The 18,225-nt window shown below is 36.1% G+C and overlaps 1 protein-coding gene across 8 annotated transcripts in view; it reads left to right on the forward strand.

Annotated features, from left to right (window-relative positions):
- The window catches only part of Bmcp (uncoupling protein Bmcp mitochondrial), a 475,843-nt gene that overhangs the window by 196,554 nt on the left and 261,064 nt on the right, over positions 1-18,225 (forward strand). For all 8 annotated transcript variants that reach the window (XM_090411822.1, XM_090411820.1, XM_090411824.1 and 5 more), the window contains one exon: positions 10,783-10,877. In XM_090411822.1, coding sequence (XP_090267948.1) covers positions 10,783-10,877 — 95 coding nt within the window. The remainder of the gene's footprint in view (positions 1-10,782; positions 10,878-18,225) is intronic.

Below are 18,225 nucleotides of genomic sequence, written 5' to 3' on the forward strand. Positions count from 1 at the left end.
AAATTTCTCTTCTTGGAATTATCCTGACAATAGGCTTCTCCTGGCATAAACACCTCACAACCATTGCATCCTCAGCTTCCAAAGAACTAGGATTTCTCTTTCGCTCAAGACATTACTTCACACCTATTAACCTTATACAAGTCACAAATCTGCTGCCCAGCTATCAAATACTGCTCTCACATTTGGAGTGAGTCTCCTACAAGCTGCTTCAAAATGCTTGACTCAATACAGAGGAGAGCAATTAGGTTGATAAATGACCCATCTCTTACCAATTCACTCTCCTCACTTTCACATAGAACTTTTGATCTTTGCAATTTGTGTATTCTATAAATATTTCCATGACAAATGTTCATCTGAAATAGCACCAATAATTCCCCCACTCAGTACTAAGCCCATTGAAACACGTACAGCTGCTGCCTGACATCCTTTCACAGTACACCTTGAAACCCACAGAACAAGTTTCTTTTCCTCCTCCTTCATCCCTGCTACTGCTGTATTGTGGAACAATATATGTATATATATATATATGTATATGCATCTCTTTTATCAATTCAATTTGTCATTTTATAATATGTAAGCAGATTGCTGAAACATGACCTCCCCATGACAAACGCATGCTGACAGTCATAAAGAATACTGCGATTATCAACCCACATCTGAATCCTACTCCTCACCTTCATCTTCGCTAACACTTTAACTACAACCCCAGACACACAGATTGGCCTATAATTTGTAACCTTAGTCTTATCTCCCCCTTTTGTGACAATATCAAGTGACATAAAAATACAACAGCAGTGGTCTCAGGACAGAACCCACAAGAACTCTACTTGTAAACTTCCTATACCCTGATACTGCTCCTGCATATACAACTATTTGATAACTAGAGAACCAGTCACCAATACAATCCATTAACTTGATATCCAAACCCATACGGTGCAACTTAAAAATCAACTTGTCGTGTGTATCCTGTCAACTGCCTCGGCAAAATATCCTTCATCCATTACTCTTGTTACTCTGTTGTAAAAGGTAACTAAATTATTAAATCAAGAGAACCCTTTAACAAATCTTTGCTGGCTTGCATAAATAATATTACCTTCATTCACAGCTCTTGTTACTCTATTGTAAAAGGTAACCAGATTACTAAATCAAGAGCATCCTTTAACAAATCTATGCTGGCCTGCATAAATAATATTACCTTCATCTGTCCATTCTGTATATGAGTTCTTACCAATTTCTCCAAAATATTAACAACTCCAGAAGAAATACAAACAGACTTATAGTTTGATACTTCCTTTCTAACACCCCCCTTATGCAGTGGTAGTATCTTACCTTTTGTCCACTCTCTAGGAACCTGTCCCATTACAAGACTTTCATTAAACAGCCAAGTTAATGGCACAGTCAATTCCATAGGACATTCCCTTAAAACACATGGTGAAATTCCATCTAGTCCACCCTGCTTTATTGACATTATTCAGTATACATTCTCTTCATTCACTTCTGACACTTCGCCATTCATTAATCTTCTAGGAATAAAGCCTGTAGTACTGGGATGGAACACTCTAATAATGTGATTATTTAATAGCTCAACTTTGTCACCCAATTCCCATCTTGATCCTGCAAGATAATCTATCCACTATCATTTTTCCTTCTGTTCACCACACACCAAAAGAACTACTTGGCATTCTCCATGGATTGCATTGCATGTCTCCTCTCGTATTCTAGTTTTTCTTTTTTTACAATATTAGTCATGTTCCTAGCCTGAGCTTTAATTTCCTAATGCAACTATTCTCCATCTCTCTTTTTATATGCCTTCCATAATCTCTTTTTCTTCTGAAGTTCCCTTTTTATTCCTTTTATCATCTATTTGAGTCCAAATTGCTTTATCCCTTCACTCAAGGTGTACAATTTGTCATTGCTCTCAACAATTTTTTCCGAGTATCTCCCATGCACTAATGACCTCTCTTCCTTTAAATTCTTTCATCCATTGCACTGCTGCCAGCTGGTTTTTAAGTTGTCGATGGTCACCTCCCTTATAATTCCACATAACTTCCTTCTAATTTGATTCCTCCCGATGCCTGTTCATCCTCCAAGTCAGGACTACATGGTCTCTCTCACCAACGGGCAAATAAGTGTGCCGTCTCAATCATGTCCAGATCCTCTGATGCTGTCACTATAGTTGAAGTTCTCCATAATGATCCCTCGTCTTGCACTTGCCAAACTAATTTGCCTATACATTTCTTACTCATCACCATCTATATTCCCTAATCTGTAGCAACATTCCACTAAATATTTTGTCCTATAAACATCCATCTCACATCATATACTTTCAGAGTGATTAGTGTTATTTCCACCGAGATTATCCACCTTGTGAGCACACAATTCATCTCTTATCATGAGTAGCACTCCACCTTCACATATGCCTTTCCTATCCTGCCTAAATATGCTATATCCTTCAATTTCTATCCCTGTTAGAACATCCTCCTCAGTTAACCAAGTTTCACTGATACCAACAACTTTTGGAGAGACTGAGTTAACCAATGCCTCAAACTCATTCCTTTTATTCGGATGCTCCTATACAGAAAACCCAGTGTATTGCCTTCATTCTTATAGTCATTATTACTCCCCCTCATACTCCACCTGGCTCTGTAATATAGTGCACGCTCCCATTTCTGAAGCACTATCTCCTTATGAGGCCATCCTCACAACATTCCACCTGTGCAGTTCTAGTTTCCCACTCCTGACATACTAACTCACCCAGAAAATGATGGTCTCTCCAAATTCCTACAGCCTTCTGCATTCAAATGCAATCCATCCCTTGCATATAGTAGTTCTCTTTTATCTATAAACATACTCCATGCATCTACATATTCCTGACCTGTTTTCCTGCACATTCTCGCTATCATCTCATTTGTCATTACTGCTCTTCTCCTCCACTCTGCATTATCATATTGGGGCAACATACTTGCTATCTTTCCTTCAACATATTTATGCTGCGCTAAACAGTGTACCCACTAAGTAATGAGATTGACTTTTTACAGGAGAGTCCTTTGAATACTAGTTACAAATGTGTTTATAGTTTTGACCACTAGAGTGTGTTGTAATCACAGGTGGAATTTTTGAGTTGGTTGACACAGTAATTTTCTTGTGGCAACCATTGAAGTAAGAATATGTCAGAAGTTGCTTCATGGAACAAACAGCTGTGATAAAATTTTACTGTACTGTAAATTAGGGAAAACTGCTACAGAAGTTACCAAGACCTAGGAAAAAAGTTTACGGCAGTGACTTTCTGATCCTTGCATAGGTGTTCCAATGGTTTTAAATGTTTAAAAAGGAGAAAGGAATCCCTGTAGGATGAATCATGCTATGGGCAGCTAGTTTTTGCATGGATAAATGAAAATGTGGTGAAGGCTGGAGAAATAGTTGCCCAATTACAGGCAAATAACCACTAGGCTACTTGCTGTACAACTTGTTTTTGATAAGGAAACTTCCATTAATTTTTTTAAGCTTTGTGCCCCCCCCCCCCACACACAATCATGTATCCACTAAACTACTTAAGACCAAATCTATATGTAGGACTTTCTCTCCATCCTCCAACTCACTACTGGTATCCACAAACTGAAAATCATCCATTTCTGAAGCACTCTATCTCCATTGCTGATAGACCCTAAGATCGAAAAGTTCATACCTCCCACTGTTTGCATTTCACGCGCTCACGCATCCACGCACATTCCTGTCTTATACTTGCCCCATTCATAAACAACAGAACATGTACATACCACATGTCTAGCAAGCTACAAAATCTTCAACTAGACAATGATTAATGTAGTTCGGGGGGGGTGTCCAGCCTGCTGGCCACATGCAGCCCTGGACTTTTAGTAATGCAGCCCCCATAAGATCTTAAACTTTTAAGATTATTATGTGATGCAAAAAATATGCTGTCTTTCTTTCTATTTTGATACAGGAATTTGAGAATAGGTTTCAAGATTTCAGAAAAAATTATCATTTCTTTTGTATATTTGAGACTCCATTTTCAGTTGACATAAATACATTACGTTTGAATTTTCAAATGGAATATATAGAGTTGCAATCAGATATTCAACTCAAAGAAAAATTTGATCATGTCTCTCTCTTGGCTAGATTTTTATAAGACTTATCTTCCCAGAGAAAAATATGCTTCGCTTCACCATCATGCTTTATTCATGTCATCGCTTTTTGGTAGTACGTACATTTGTGAACAATTGTACTTCATTATTTTCAAAAATGAAGCATCGAAACCTTGAGAGCTCACTATGAATTGCAACCACTTCCATCGAACCAGACATTGATGCATTGGTTTCACGTAAACAAGACCAAATATCTCACTAGTTTTATGTTTATGCTTCCCACTTTTTTTTAATGTTATAATAAAAAATTTATAAAAATAAAAGAAGTTTTGTTACTTATAGATATTAACTATTATACATTTTATATGTGGCCCAAGACAATTCCTCTTCACTCAATGTGGCCCAGGCAAGCCAAAAGATTGGACACCCATGACATGTTCTTTAAGTGGAGGAGGGCTATTGCTGTTATTGAAAATGGTGGCTTCAATCTTGAATGTAATTGCTACAAGTGGAGACAATACTGAGATCATAAAATCCTAACTAAATATCAAACAAATATCACACAATTATACAAAAAAAAAAAAAAAATCATCGATTCAAATAATGCAAACATAAATACCAGAAATCTGACAAAATAAACACAAAAATATCTTTCCTCACTACTAATATATTTTTTTTAACAGCTAGTGCATTCTGGCTCTCCATCTCAACTCATCATTGTCATACCTGAGCAACACACTGATGACCTTTCCCACTATACGCTGATCTTTCACTCTCCTCAATGACTTCCTGATATCCACCCTTACATTCTCCTTATGTACACTTAGATCATTTGTCCACACAACCAATTCTCTTGCTTGTTGTGTGGACAAATTCTCTTGCTCGGTTCCTCCTCATGTCAAAAAGCATGAATTATTTTGCTCATTCTCCCTCCTGGTAGCAGACCTTATGGAATCTGTCATTAACCAATCTTTTAACAATGGAATCTTCATACACTGCCATTCTCAAATCATTCATCATCTCTTTCTGTTTTTCCTTGCATTCTATTCTTTTGCACACTTTCATTTGTCTTCACTAAAAGTCTGACGCTCTGCATATTTCTTATTTCATTTTTCATTTTGAATAACTCTTTCTTTCAAATCTTGCATTCTGGCAGTTTCTCTCTCTGTCACCCCATAGTCTTTGCTAGCTCTCTTTCTGCAGTACCTTACTTCTGTTTTCTTATTTGTACTTCCTATTGCTTCCTTAATGCCTGTTTATATGAGGACTTCTGTGAGGAAAGGATATATGTGGAAAACTACAAGGATGACAATGATGAAAAGCTTAGGATGCAACTTGGAACTATAGCATGGAATGAGGAGTCAAGCAGGAAGGAGAGAAACGGTGCTGCAGTGCTATTCAAGAATTAGCAATATCAGAATGTATTCCAAGGATAAGAATGTTATTAAATAAGTATAAAATGGATGAACGAGAAGATTTAGCATTCAATCTGGAGGAAGCATAAGCTGAGTAGTAATAATCAGTACAAAAACAAGCTTAGAGGGTGAACTCAGTTGGTAAGGGGAACAAAGTGCAGTACGAGCAGCAGCTAGCTAATGAAGCCAAAAAAGAAAGAAAAAAAACCTAGGGAGTTCTTTCAAAATGTAACTTGCAGAAAAAAGATTACTTATGTAAGGATGAGGATGACTGAGGAAAATGGTAAAAGGATATAAACAACACCAAGAGAGGAAAAAATATATTTATTTAACTCACTAATATTTCTCTGGTTTTCTACTTAATGTTGGTAAAGAGCTCTGGAAAAGATAAATGCTATTTTGTGTATTAATTGGCTATGTTGCTTGCATTTTAGTATACTGTTGTTTATTTTTGATAGTATGTCTATGTGGTTATTGGTCTTCTGGATTCATTAGTCTTTTTTATTGAATTTTTGAATCTTACCTTGAATGGAACACAACGGTGGTACACATGAGGTCAACAAAGCTTATAAGCTCTATGGGTTAATGTTTTTATGACACCACATTGTTGCGAGGTGGGAGTGATGGAAAGCTTAACCTTTGTTAAGCTTTCCATAACCTTTGTTCCAATGAGACCTCCCTTAAAAAAGAACTCAATCATATATACCACACTTTTCTATCTAGTGATTACAGTTTCAACAATATCAAAAAATAATCAATCCTTCCCTTCTCTTCAGAAATATTTTAGTAATGCTATCACCATCCCCTATATCCGAGACACATCAGAAAAAATATCTAGAATCTTAAAGAAATACAATTTTTGCACCACTTTCAAGCTCCACATAAAAGTAGCTACCCTTATTACTATTATTGTTATTATTACGTGACACCTCCAAGGTGTCCAAAGACTCATCGAGGGAGGGCACCTACTCTACAGCTTTCCTTCTCCACCACTTAATCCACCTACAGGGAACTGCAAACTATCATCTACACCAATGCCATATACTGCCCCCCACCACCACCACTAGTATTTTTTTGTCTGTAAATGCATGTTTTCTCAAGGCCGATTTGTCTGTATGCAGGTTGAAAAAACAGAAGTTTCCAGAAGAAGAAACCCTGCTACTCTGTATGAGATCAGCTAACTTACCTTCAATTGAAAAAGTCCATATAAAGATATAAAGATTTCTCTCGTCATGATGATAATCGAACTTAGGCCTTTTTCAATCAAAGGTCGCAATGCACCATCGTTCTTCTAATTGCACTATGGAGGCAATTAAATGGAAGCTTATCTGCTCCACTAAAGACAAATTCCCTCCCCTTTCATTTCCAGGTATATATAAAGTTCCTTGTTCCTACAAGTTGGCTTACTGTTAAGTTCTGAATTAAACAAAAATTAAATTAATTTACGTTTCCTTCAGACTTAACGTGGGCTTGCAATTTTGAATCAATTATCGATGTATCAGAATATACCAAACTCTTGTAAATTTCATTAAAATGTTACTAAGCTGAGAAGCCTTCATTTAATATGTGATATGATAAAGTATTGTGAATTGCTAAACTGCTTAAGTGTAAGTACTTATAGATTGCTGGGAGAAAGAGATAATCCAATTAACTAAAAATGGCCAGAATCGAAATACGTGCATCAAAGAGTACAGGTGCACCATTTAGTAAGCAAGTAAGTTACCCCCCCTCACACACACACTCATATGCACAGAAGAGTAGGCTAAGATTTCCATGTGCGGCACGCAGTACTGGGTGACGTGAGGTGACGCTGAGAAAATGGGAGGAGTAATCGATGACATGGAGTGAACGTGTGGCGCACAATTTAAAAAGTTGTGCCTAGGAAAGCTCTCTTGTGCTCTTGTTCTTTAGGCTGATTTTTATTTTTATTCTTGTGTGGAGTTATGCTCCGGAGTTTTTGGGCAGTCTTGCTGATGTGTATGGAGCCTCCTCATGGCGTCCCCTCGTTCCCCACGGATTCAAGACAATGACAGAGGAACTTTGCCGTAGATTTCCCAACAATTTACAGGTCAGCGACCAGCCCAGCAGAAGGTATTCGCCGATGTTTATGGAGATGTCGTTATGATGTTGAACGAGTTCACCATGGAACAATGTCTACCTATTTTCGGGAGCAGAAGTAAGTGCAGGTTGAACCTTTGAAGAATGCCTCAGAGAGAGCAGAAGGAACATGGTGTCGAAAGTAATTGTCCAGACGAGATATGTAAGGTGGCCAGATAATTCCCCAGCAATTGGTAACGTAAATCCATGTTTCATTATGTGTATATGTGTATTAGAAGAATATATGTAAACTTTAAGAAGGACTCTAGAGAAAGTTTTCTTTGAATGATAAAATAATAATGAGAATTTTGAGTATTTTGTTAAGTAAATTAATTGAGAGCACGTGGAGCCTAAGAATTGTCTTTTAATGGTAGAAAAAGTTATGAGGATTTTATGATAAGAAATTGTATAAGAGCACATGAAGCTAGTTTAGTTATTCAGCCAATAATTGTTCCTTAGTTTAATGAATAATTGTGATTTTTCAAGTGTGAATTGTAAGCCTTAACTGAAGTTCTTTGTCATGCATGCTGAGATAGATATTGAGATTCTAAGTAAATTAGTACTCATTCATTAGCAATTGCAGATCAAATATTAAGAGTGAATTCATAGTATGTACAATGTTTCAGTTGAATTAAATGTTTTGTTCTTTTTGTTTAACTGATGACTTGCCTGATTTTCTTCTCTGTTGCACTTGCTCATAAATTACTGTGTTCTGGTTCCTTGATTCTACACTATCTGTTAATCTAGGATTCGGGGTGGCACAGTGGAAAAATAAATTTTCCCTGAATCTGAAAAAGGAATTAGAACCAGTGTGAGACAAAGGAATAGGTATCTGCCATTAGTAATTTCTTTGTCCCACAAACCACTAGCATCGTTCTTGTAAGTATAGATCAGCCAAGAGAGATATTGAAGTTATAAGAATTAAGATTGAAGATAAAGTTATAGTATAATTAAGAATAATCAAGAGGTAAAAATAAGAGAATATATAGACTAAATATAAAACAAAATAACAAGATAAAATAAGAGGGAAAAATTTTACATTACTATGGACAAACAGGAAGATCAGCTACCATATGAATGGAAGAACAAAAAATACATCTTCAGTCATGACTATGGTCAATCTGGTCTTGCAGACCATTCATTGGATATAGCTCACGGAATCAGTTGGGAAAAATACCATCATGCTCCATTACAGTAAATTGGGAAGAGAAAGACTGTTTTTAGATTCTGCTGCTGCTCTTAAAAATCAGCCTAATTTAAATAAATATGGTTTGCATAAAACTTCCCAAAATATGGGAAACACTAATACTTTCTGATCCCAGCTTACACCCTAGGCTGCCAACAGGTGTCCATAGAAGTTGTCCCACTTAGTTAGGACTAGTCTTTTGTCCAGGTGTTTCAGTTAGTTTTGTGCTTCCTTTGTGTGTGTGTGTGTGTGTGTGTGTGTGTGTGTGTGTGTGTGTGTGTGTGTGTGTGTGTGTGTGTGTGTGTGTGTGTGTGTTGCAGATCTCATTTTGTACTCCTTGATGATATCTCTGTAACTGAGATAAAATATTGGAAGCATTAATACTACTTTTAATCATTTCTTAGTGCTGTTTCACTCCACTAAACTTTTATCATAGCAAGATTCAACACCTCATTTATAACGACATCCTCTGATGAGATGATAAAATCCAAGATCCTTGATCTTCATGTGCTTTTGTTATATACTCTTTATGATAGATGTCTCTCAAAAACTCCAGAAATTAATTTTCTTTATTTCCAAATGCTATCTCATCATCCTAGATCACCCATAGTGATCACCCTTTTGCTATTTGCATGGCTAATTTGCTTATACCTTTCATTGTCACTGCCCTCCACATTACTAGGTGTATAGCAACATTCAGCCAAGTTATCCATTCTATTCACCTTTATCTCACAGCACACTGCCTCAAAATCATTGCCAATATTTCTCCCTTGTATTGGCAGAACTCCTTTTCTGTCATCAACAGTACTCCACCTTCCCTTTTTGTCTTTTCTGTCTTCATGAAAAACATTACATCCTTCAGTCTATGTTCCTATCAGGATGTCATCCTCATCCAATCATGTCTCACTTATTCCAACAATTTTGGGGTGAATGAACTCAATTAATACAGTAATTTCATACCCTTCTTTCAGATACTTCTAGTATTTGTATACAAACATAAAACAGTTCCCTTTTGGGTTTATAACAAGTTCCACTGATCCCACTTATTAGATGACTTCTCAATGCCCTGCCCCCCCCCTAGAGATATTCCCCCCCGCTAGCATTACCCATTCAGAATCCCCCTCCAGATCCAAATGCTCCCCACCCTCACATCCCAGGCCATCCCATCCCATTCCTTCCTTGTCTACTCACATATTCACTTCCTTTTAAAGAATCAACCTTTCTCACACTGTGTACCCCTAACCTTACCCATTTCCCTACCTTGCTCTACTGTTCTCTCATTCTTTACATTCATGCTACTCACTTCCATTCATAAGTACTTCTTCCTTACTCTTCTGCTCTTCCACATCTTTTCTTGAAGCATACCAGTCACAAATATCATTTGTGGCACTCAGTCTAATATTTCACTGGTTTTCTACCCAACATCATCAGAGCACAACGATAACTGTGATGATGATGATGCTCTGTTGATGTTGGGTAGAAAATCAGTGAAATATTAGTGAGTTTGATAAATGTATTTTTTCCTCTTGGTGTTAGTTATACCATTAAGCTTTATTATTGATAATGAACAACACTAAGCCTTTCTTTACATGTTATTTGCATAAATTGATATGTTTCTTTCTAAACTGGTTTCCCCACTACTTATTTCACTGTTGTTTTTCTGTTACTGACTGAAGGTTATAATATGTTACATTATAAAAATTCTGAATAATTTTGAAAGTATGATATATGCTGTTACAAAAAAAGTTTTATTATAACTATTTTGAAGAAACAGTATTTTTAATTCTTTTAGCTTTTCTTGCAATATTTTAACATCATAGAAGTAAGAATCTGATTAATAAAGTTGCTTTGTTTTTGAAATTGTTTTTGTCTTTGAAAGTTAATGTCCAAATCTAAAAGTAGCGATGAATCTATTGTTATTGTAAAACTGAAAATATTTAATATTTTTCATAAACAATGTATACATTTTTTCTTTTCACAGAATAAAACCAGCAGTTCTACGTCAAGCAACATATGGAACTATCAAAATTGGAATTTATTACTCTTTGAAGGAATATCTAATGAGAAATTCAGATGGTTAGATTTTATTTGATTCAAATATTAGTATACAAATTTCATTCAGTATTTCATCATGAACTAATTAACAAACAAGAAGTTATGAAATTTTCACACTATTATTTATTATTAAAAAAATTATCTGAAACCAGATACTCTACATTTAATCATATTTAGAAGATACAAAAGAAAGTACATGTATACATAATACAGGAGATAATTAATTATGATACTACTTCATTATATCTGGGTCTATAACAAGTTCCACTGATCCCATTTATTAGATGTGACTTCTCAGTTTCATCTTCCAGAGCCATTCCTCTGGAACATTACCCATCCAAAACTCCTTCTCCAGACCCAAATGCTCCCCACTCTCACATACCAGGCCATCCCATTCCAACTTATCAGAGATGTATCACATAGGCTTTGTGCTTGAAAAAAAGGCCTTTTTTTTTAAATTGAAGGCAAATTAGGTGATCTCATAATGAAATGGCAGGATTTTTTTATCCTGGATAATTCAGGTTTTTCAATTCTACAAACAGACAAACCTATGGCCATATGTTGCTCAAGGAAGAACAGCAGGGTGTGTAATGAGGCCCTCTCTGGATGGTGTGAATGCAGAATGGCTGAGAATGATCTAAGAAGTTTGGGATCTAGATTTATGCCAGGAAGGAGGGGAGTTGCCTAGAAAGGACTGAATCAGTGGTTAGTTATAATCCAAACCTAGAGACTGAAGAAAAATCAGGATCTTAGATTAAGTATCATAATAAGAACAGATAAGAAGCTATTAGACAGTTGATCAAGGGACTAATAACTAAAAAACTGTTATTTTCCTCCTCCACATGTTCCATACAGTAATCAGTAATGATTTAGTTGTAAGGATAATAATAGTCTCTCTCTTTCCTTTCTGGAGTTTTCTACATTCCTTTAGATGATTATATGGGAGTACTATAAGAGATGGGAATGCTCCCAAACCTTGATTTTCAGATAGTCAAATTAATAGACATGAAAAAAAAAAAAAAAATTTCTAGGCCACTTTTCTTCAACAATATCTGGCAAACTAGATGTCTTACTTATATATCTCTTTAAATTAATAGCTATGGGTATTTATTTAACTTTTCTTCGGCATGTGCCAGCTTGGCTGGCCGAGTGGTTAACGTATCCGCTCTCTAGCCAAAAGGCTGCAGATTTGAATCCTGCTGTGGGCATGGATGTTTGTGATTGTCTGTGGAAAAAAAAAAAAACTAGTGGTGGTGGTCGGCAGTAGATGGCATTGGTGTAGTTACGGTCACTTGGTGGATTGAGTAGTGGAGACAGAGTTGTAGAGCAGGTGCCCTCCCTCAATGAGTCTTTGGACTCTCTGGAGGCGTCAAATAATAATAATAATAATATATGCTAATATGCAAAAATATTAGCATATAAAATTTTTATTATTATTATTAAACTCAATTCATGCAGGTAATGCACTCAATCGCTTACAGATATGCAAATATATGGACTTGTCTATAATTGAACATCTCTTTCTTAGGATCACTCTTGCACAGTGACATTATTTTACCTTCCTTCCATTCTTTGTTATATCCAAATGCAAGCCTCCCATTGAACATCAAGATGAAGGACACATGTTCTAACACAGTGCACTGTTTTAACACAACTAACCTACTTATAGGTCAGTAATGAATAAGAATCTTATATACTTCTGGTTCATCCACTTCTACTCTGTAGTATTAAATTAATGATGCCGAGAAATAACCAAGTAATCATGACTTGGAGGATGAGTAGGCATGTGGAGGTATCAAAACAGAAAGAATTTATGTAGAATTATAAGGCAACTCTCATAGACTTTGAAACCAGCTTGCAGCAGTACAGTGGATGAAAGAATTTGAAGGAAGAGGGTCATTAGCAGATGGAAGATAATTAAGAAAATATTGTTGATAGTAATGACAGATTACTATCACCCTTGAGTGAAGAAGATAAAGCAATTTTGCAGTCAAATGGGTGATAAAAGGAATAAAAGGGGGAATTGCAGAAGAAAAGAGATGAGGTAGGCATATAAAGAGAGGTGGAGAATAGTTGCATGAGGAATATAAAGCTCATGCTAGGAAAGTAACTAGTATTGAATGGAAGGAAAAATTAGAATATGAGAGGAGACTGGCACTGCAATTGAAGGAGAATCTCAAGAAGTGTATTGGCTATGTGGTGAGTAGGAGGAAAAATGATAATGACTGGATTACCTTGCTGGGTAGAGATGTAGTTGAGCTATTTAATGATCCCTTTGTTGTAGCGTTCCATCCTTGTACTATAGGCTTTATTCCTAGAATGAAGGAATAAAGCCTATGAATGACTGGTGAAGAAGTGAATGAAGAGCATGTATTCATAATACTGAGTGAAAAATGTCAGTGGGGCAGGGGGACTAGATGGATTTCACCAGGTGTTTTGGAACTGACTGTGTCAGTTCTTGGCTATTTAATGAACATCTTGCAATGGAGCAGGTTCCTGGTATCAGAACGAGGGTAAGATAGTACTGTTGCATAAGGATGGTGGTAGAATGGAGGTATCAAATTATAGGCCTGTTTGTATTTCTTCTTTTGCTGTTAAGATTTTGGAGAAACTAGTGAGAACTTGTACACAGAATTGGCAGATGAGGGAAATATTGTTTATGCAGGCGAGCATTGATCTGTTAAAGGGCACTCTTGTTTTAGTAATCTGGTTACCTTTTACAACAGAGTAACAAGAGCATTTGATGAATGTAAGCCATACACTGTCATTTTTTTTTTTGGGGGGGGGAGGATATTTTGAGGGCATTTGACAGGGTTTGGATTGGTGATTGGCTCTCTGATAGATATCAGAGAGTTGTATACTTGGGGGGGGGGGGGAGTAGTATCAGGAAGTAGGAAGGTTGCAAGTGGTGTTCCACAGGGTTCAGTCTTGTGACCATTACTGTTCATTCTTTATGTCAGTGATATTTTCACAGGCTACAGAGTGATGTGCAGTTGTTTACAGATGATGCGAAGATTGGGAAGGTTATTAGTAATAGTGTTAATGTTTTGACTCTTCAAGAGGATTTGATAAGCTGACAATTTGGGAAAATAAATGGGAATAATTGTTTAATACAACTAAATGTAAAGTTTTAAAATTTGAGATCCACAGATGGGATGCTTCATACTCACCAGGTGGAATTATACTAGAAGAAGTGGAGGAAGCACGGGATCTTGGGGTGATTGTGGATAGAGATTTGAAGTTCTGAGAACATATTGTATCACTATATAAAAAGAAATCTCAGAAAATTGCTGCAATGTTGAGGAGAACATTGACTCATGAGAGATAGAAGTGTGCTGGTTCAATTGTATAAAGCTTTGATATGACCACATTTGGATTTTTGTGCTCAAATCTGGTTACCGGAATTTGAAAGGGATGAAGTAACCTTGGAGTGGATGCAGAGATGCATAACAAAAATTATATCAGGACTGAACAACATTGATTATGAGGATAGACTGAGAGCATGCTGCCTGTAGATTTTGGTGTATAGATGACAAAGTGAGGATATGATTGAGAAATTTAAGCTGTTGAAAGGTTATTATCGTATTACAACTGAAGAGATTTTTCATATGGTTGTACAAGGAGCCATCCCTGAAAATTGCAAAAGAAGGTAATGAGTAAAAGGGTAAAAAGTAAGTTTTTTTGCATGGAGAGTGGTAGGAGCATAGAATGCATTGCCTGAGAGGGTGCTGAACTTGTAGACTGTCTATGATTTTAAACAGTGATATGATATACAAGAGTAGTTCTGAAAAGTTCTTGGCCTCGACCATAGATGGCAACATTGTCGGGAAGTTTTTTTTTTCTGAGTTGGTATATCTGCCATAAGCATCTGTGTGAAATTGCAAGTCATTCTATCAAGTAGTTTGTTTTATACAGTTGTCTGAAGCAAAAGTATTGTCTGTATCCCTTGAAATGGATAAAATTGAGTATCTTGCGGTTATAAAATTCTTGGTAAAAGAAGGTTTAATGCCAAAAAAAATTCATTCAAAGTTCATAAAAGTTTATGGGCACTATTCTCCTTTGTTTTCGACAATTAAGAAATGGGCTGCTGAGTTTAAACATGGCCGTACTAGCCTTGAAGATGATCCACATGAAGGATGTCCAAAAAGTGTAACAACACCAGAAATCATTGATCAAGTGCATGATATGGTATTGGATGACCGGCAAGTCAAAGTGAGTGAAATTGCTGAGACTATAGGCATTTCAAAAGAACGTGTAGGATATATTTTGCATGAAGAATTGCAAATGAAAAGGTTTTGCACAATATGGGTGCCATGCTTGCTCACAGTAGATCAAAAATGCACTCGCATGAAAATCTCTTAACAGTTCTTGGAGCATTTTAACAAGAATAAAACTGATTTTGCGCATCGATTTATTACTATGGATGAGACTTGGATTCACCATTACACACCTGAATCCAAACATTAGTCAAAACAGTGGACAGAAGCTGGTTGTTCAGCTACAAAGAAGACAAAGTCAGTTCCATTAGCAGGAAAGGTCATGGCATCAGTGTTTTGGGATGCTAAAGGCATTTTGTTTATTCATTACCTTGAAAAGGGTAAAACAGTATCTGGGGAATATTATTCTGATCATTTAACCAGACTAGACAAAAAAATTTGTGAGAAAAGTCCTGGTTTGCAGAAGCAAAAAATCATCTTTCGTCAGGACAATACACTTGCCCACAAAAGTGTTTTGGCAATGGGAAAATTAAGGGATCTGCACTATGAATTGTTGGAACATCCACCCTATTCCCCAGATTTGGCTCCTTCTGACTTCTGTCTCTTCCCAAAACTAAAACTCTTCCTCGGTGGTCAGTGTTTTTTTTTTTTCTAATCAAGAGGTGATTTCAGCTGTAGAGGGATATTTTGCAGATCGTACTGAGAACCACTACAGGGACAGGATAATGGCGCTGGAGCATTGCTGGAATAAATGTATTAGTCTTAAGGGATATGATGTTGAAAAATAAAAATAATTTTGAAATTTTAAATTTGTTTTTTTATTGTTAGGCTGAGAACTTTTCAGACCACCCTCATACTTTGTGTTGACCTCCCACAATGAGTCTTGTGACTCCATGGGGGTCAGGAAAATAATAATTATTATTATTATATTCTTGCTTAATCCTTTATCCAAGTGGAAGCAAACAAAATTTGCATGTGAAGTATCTTCTCACCTAGGCTAGCTATTTTCATATACTTATTTATATCGATCCCAGTCTCATTTTTGCGCATCGACATACAAGTGAGCATTAATCTTCGAAAATTCATCAACATACATATTATAATTGAATCGTTATTCATTCACCAACTAAACTTCTCTATGTCAAAGAGTTGAGCAGGGGTGGTAGTAATACTAGTGATATTAATATCAGTAGTTTATTAATATCAGTAGTAATACCAGTGATATTACTAGTGATAGTAATAGTAATATAATAATATATACTATGTTATACATACAATAAACACTGTAACTATAAAATAAACAATCTAAAAACTCACATAAGCGTCTTTTTTTGCTTGTCCTATTATAATTACATAATAGTAAAATAGAGGGGGTCGATAAAAAGTCAAGAAACTCTTGAAGGGGTCGACAGTCAAAGAAGTTTGGTGACCCCTGCATTAGACTGAAAAATCTTAATATCGGCAATAATGTTGAAGGTTTCAGTGAAGAAGGCGAGAAGAATGAAGGGGACTTCAATAAGAAAATAGTGTGCTTATGTAGTTCTCCACAGGACAAAGCATGAAATTGAAAGATTACAGAAATGTCAAGAGATCAATAGAACTGAGAAGAGAAAAAAACAGCAAGACATTTGAAGATTGCATGAATAAATTGAGAAAATAAGAATGAATAGAAAACTTTGTACAGAGATTCTGTGATCAGAGGAGTGCTTAATGAAAGCATTACAAAATCCTGTTTCCATGGTGCAAAATTTCATAACATTACTGATGTAGTTAGGATGCATAAAGATACGGGTAAATATTTGATAATTTTCATTGGTGCTATTCATTTGAAAGGTGAGAAGGATTGTATGAGAGAGGATGTGAAGGGATTCTTCAAGAGCAAGACGGTGAAGATTTTAAATCGACTGCCACACTGTGATACAGGCAAACTGAGGAGGAGAGTGTTGATACCAAATGATTCAATGTACAGGTTGTGAAGAAGAAATTATATAGAGTTTGTGGACCAACAATCTGAATTTGACAGACAGTAGGATTTATATCATGCTGTAGACTGCACTTAAATAGATTTGGAGTTAGGTGTCTAGAGAGCTTTGTTCACTGAGAGTGTGGAAGTAAAAAGTCAGAATAACTGAAGCAGTTAGGGTGAACAAGGGTCAATGTGTGTACAAGTGCTTGTGAGGTGAGTGATTTATTTAACCTTCTGATCCTTGGAACATTTAAACATTGCTTCTGCTAGATAATTGTTGAATAGCACTAAAGCAGAATGATCTCTTGTTCACCTAACTCCTCATTCCATGCTACAGCTGTTTCCTGAGCTTTTTATAATCACTAACCTTGCAGTTCCACACATATATCTCTCCTGACAGAAGTCATCCTCACATTACAGGCAACTAACAAAGTAATCACTTCACAGTCACTGGAGGGAAATTTGCCCTCATTTATAATGACATCCTCTGATAAGATGAACAAATCCAAGGCTGATGATCCTTGTGTTGCAGTCCATAAGTCCAAATGTAGTCCATCACTTGAGAAATTATTTTCTTATTTCCAGATGCTATAGGCTAATTTACCTATACATTTCATGGCTACTATCTTCCACATTATCAGGTCCAACATCTGACTAAATAATTCATTCTATTGATCTTTATCTCACCACACTGCCTAAAACTACCTCTATTTTTCCTTTGCATCTCAACTGTGCATGGGCATAACTCCTTGTCTATCATCAACAGCACTCCATTTCCTTTTTTTTTACTTTTTCTTTCCACAAAAAATATCACTGTTCCATCTCTATTTTTGTCAGAATATCATCTTCATCTAGTCACTTCTCACTTTTTCAAACAAGTTTTAGTGAAGGAATGCATCAATGCAACAATTTCATTCTCCTTGTTTCTAATACTTCTAGTGTTTGGAATGACTTCTAATGGGACTATATTGATCAAGTACATGTAATAAACAACTATGTTATACCAATTAGTTTCACCAACTAAGGCTGTTGGCATCTTCAGGGTACATAACTGATGTAAGGCACTAAAAAGTAAAAAACTGTTACAAACGTTAATCAACCGATTCCAATTATATTAGACAAAGAACAGAGTGTGTACAATACATGCATAGAGCATGCATGATTTCACTTGCTGTTATTTAGGAAC

Source organism: Typopeltis vanoorti, chromosome 22, assembly GCF_054136105.1.
Source record: "Typopeltis vanoorti isolate ZY-2024b chromosome 22, IOZ_Tvanoo_1.0, whole genome shotgun sequence".
In the NCBI taxonomy this organism is placed as follows: domain Eukaryota; kingdom Metazoa; phylum Arthropoda; class Arachnida; order Uropygi; family Thelyphonidae; genus Typopeltis; species Typopeltis vanoorti.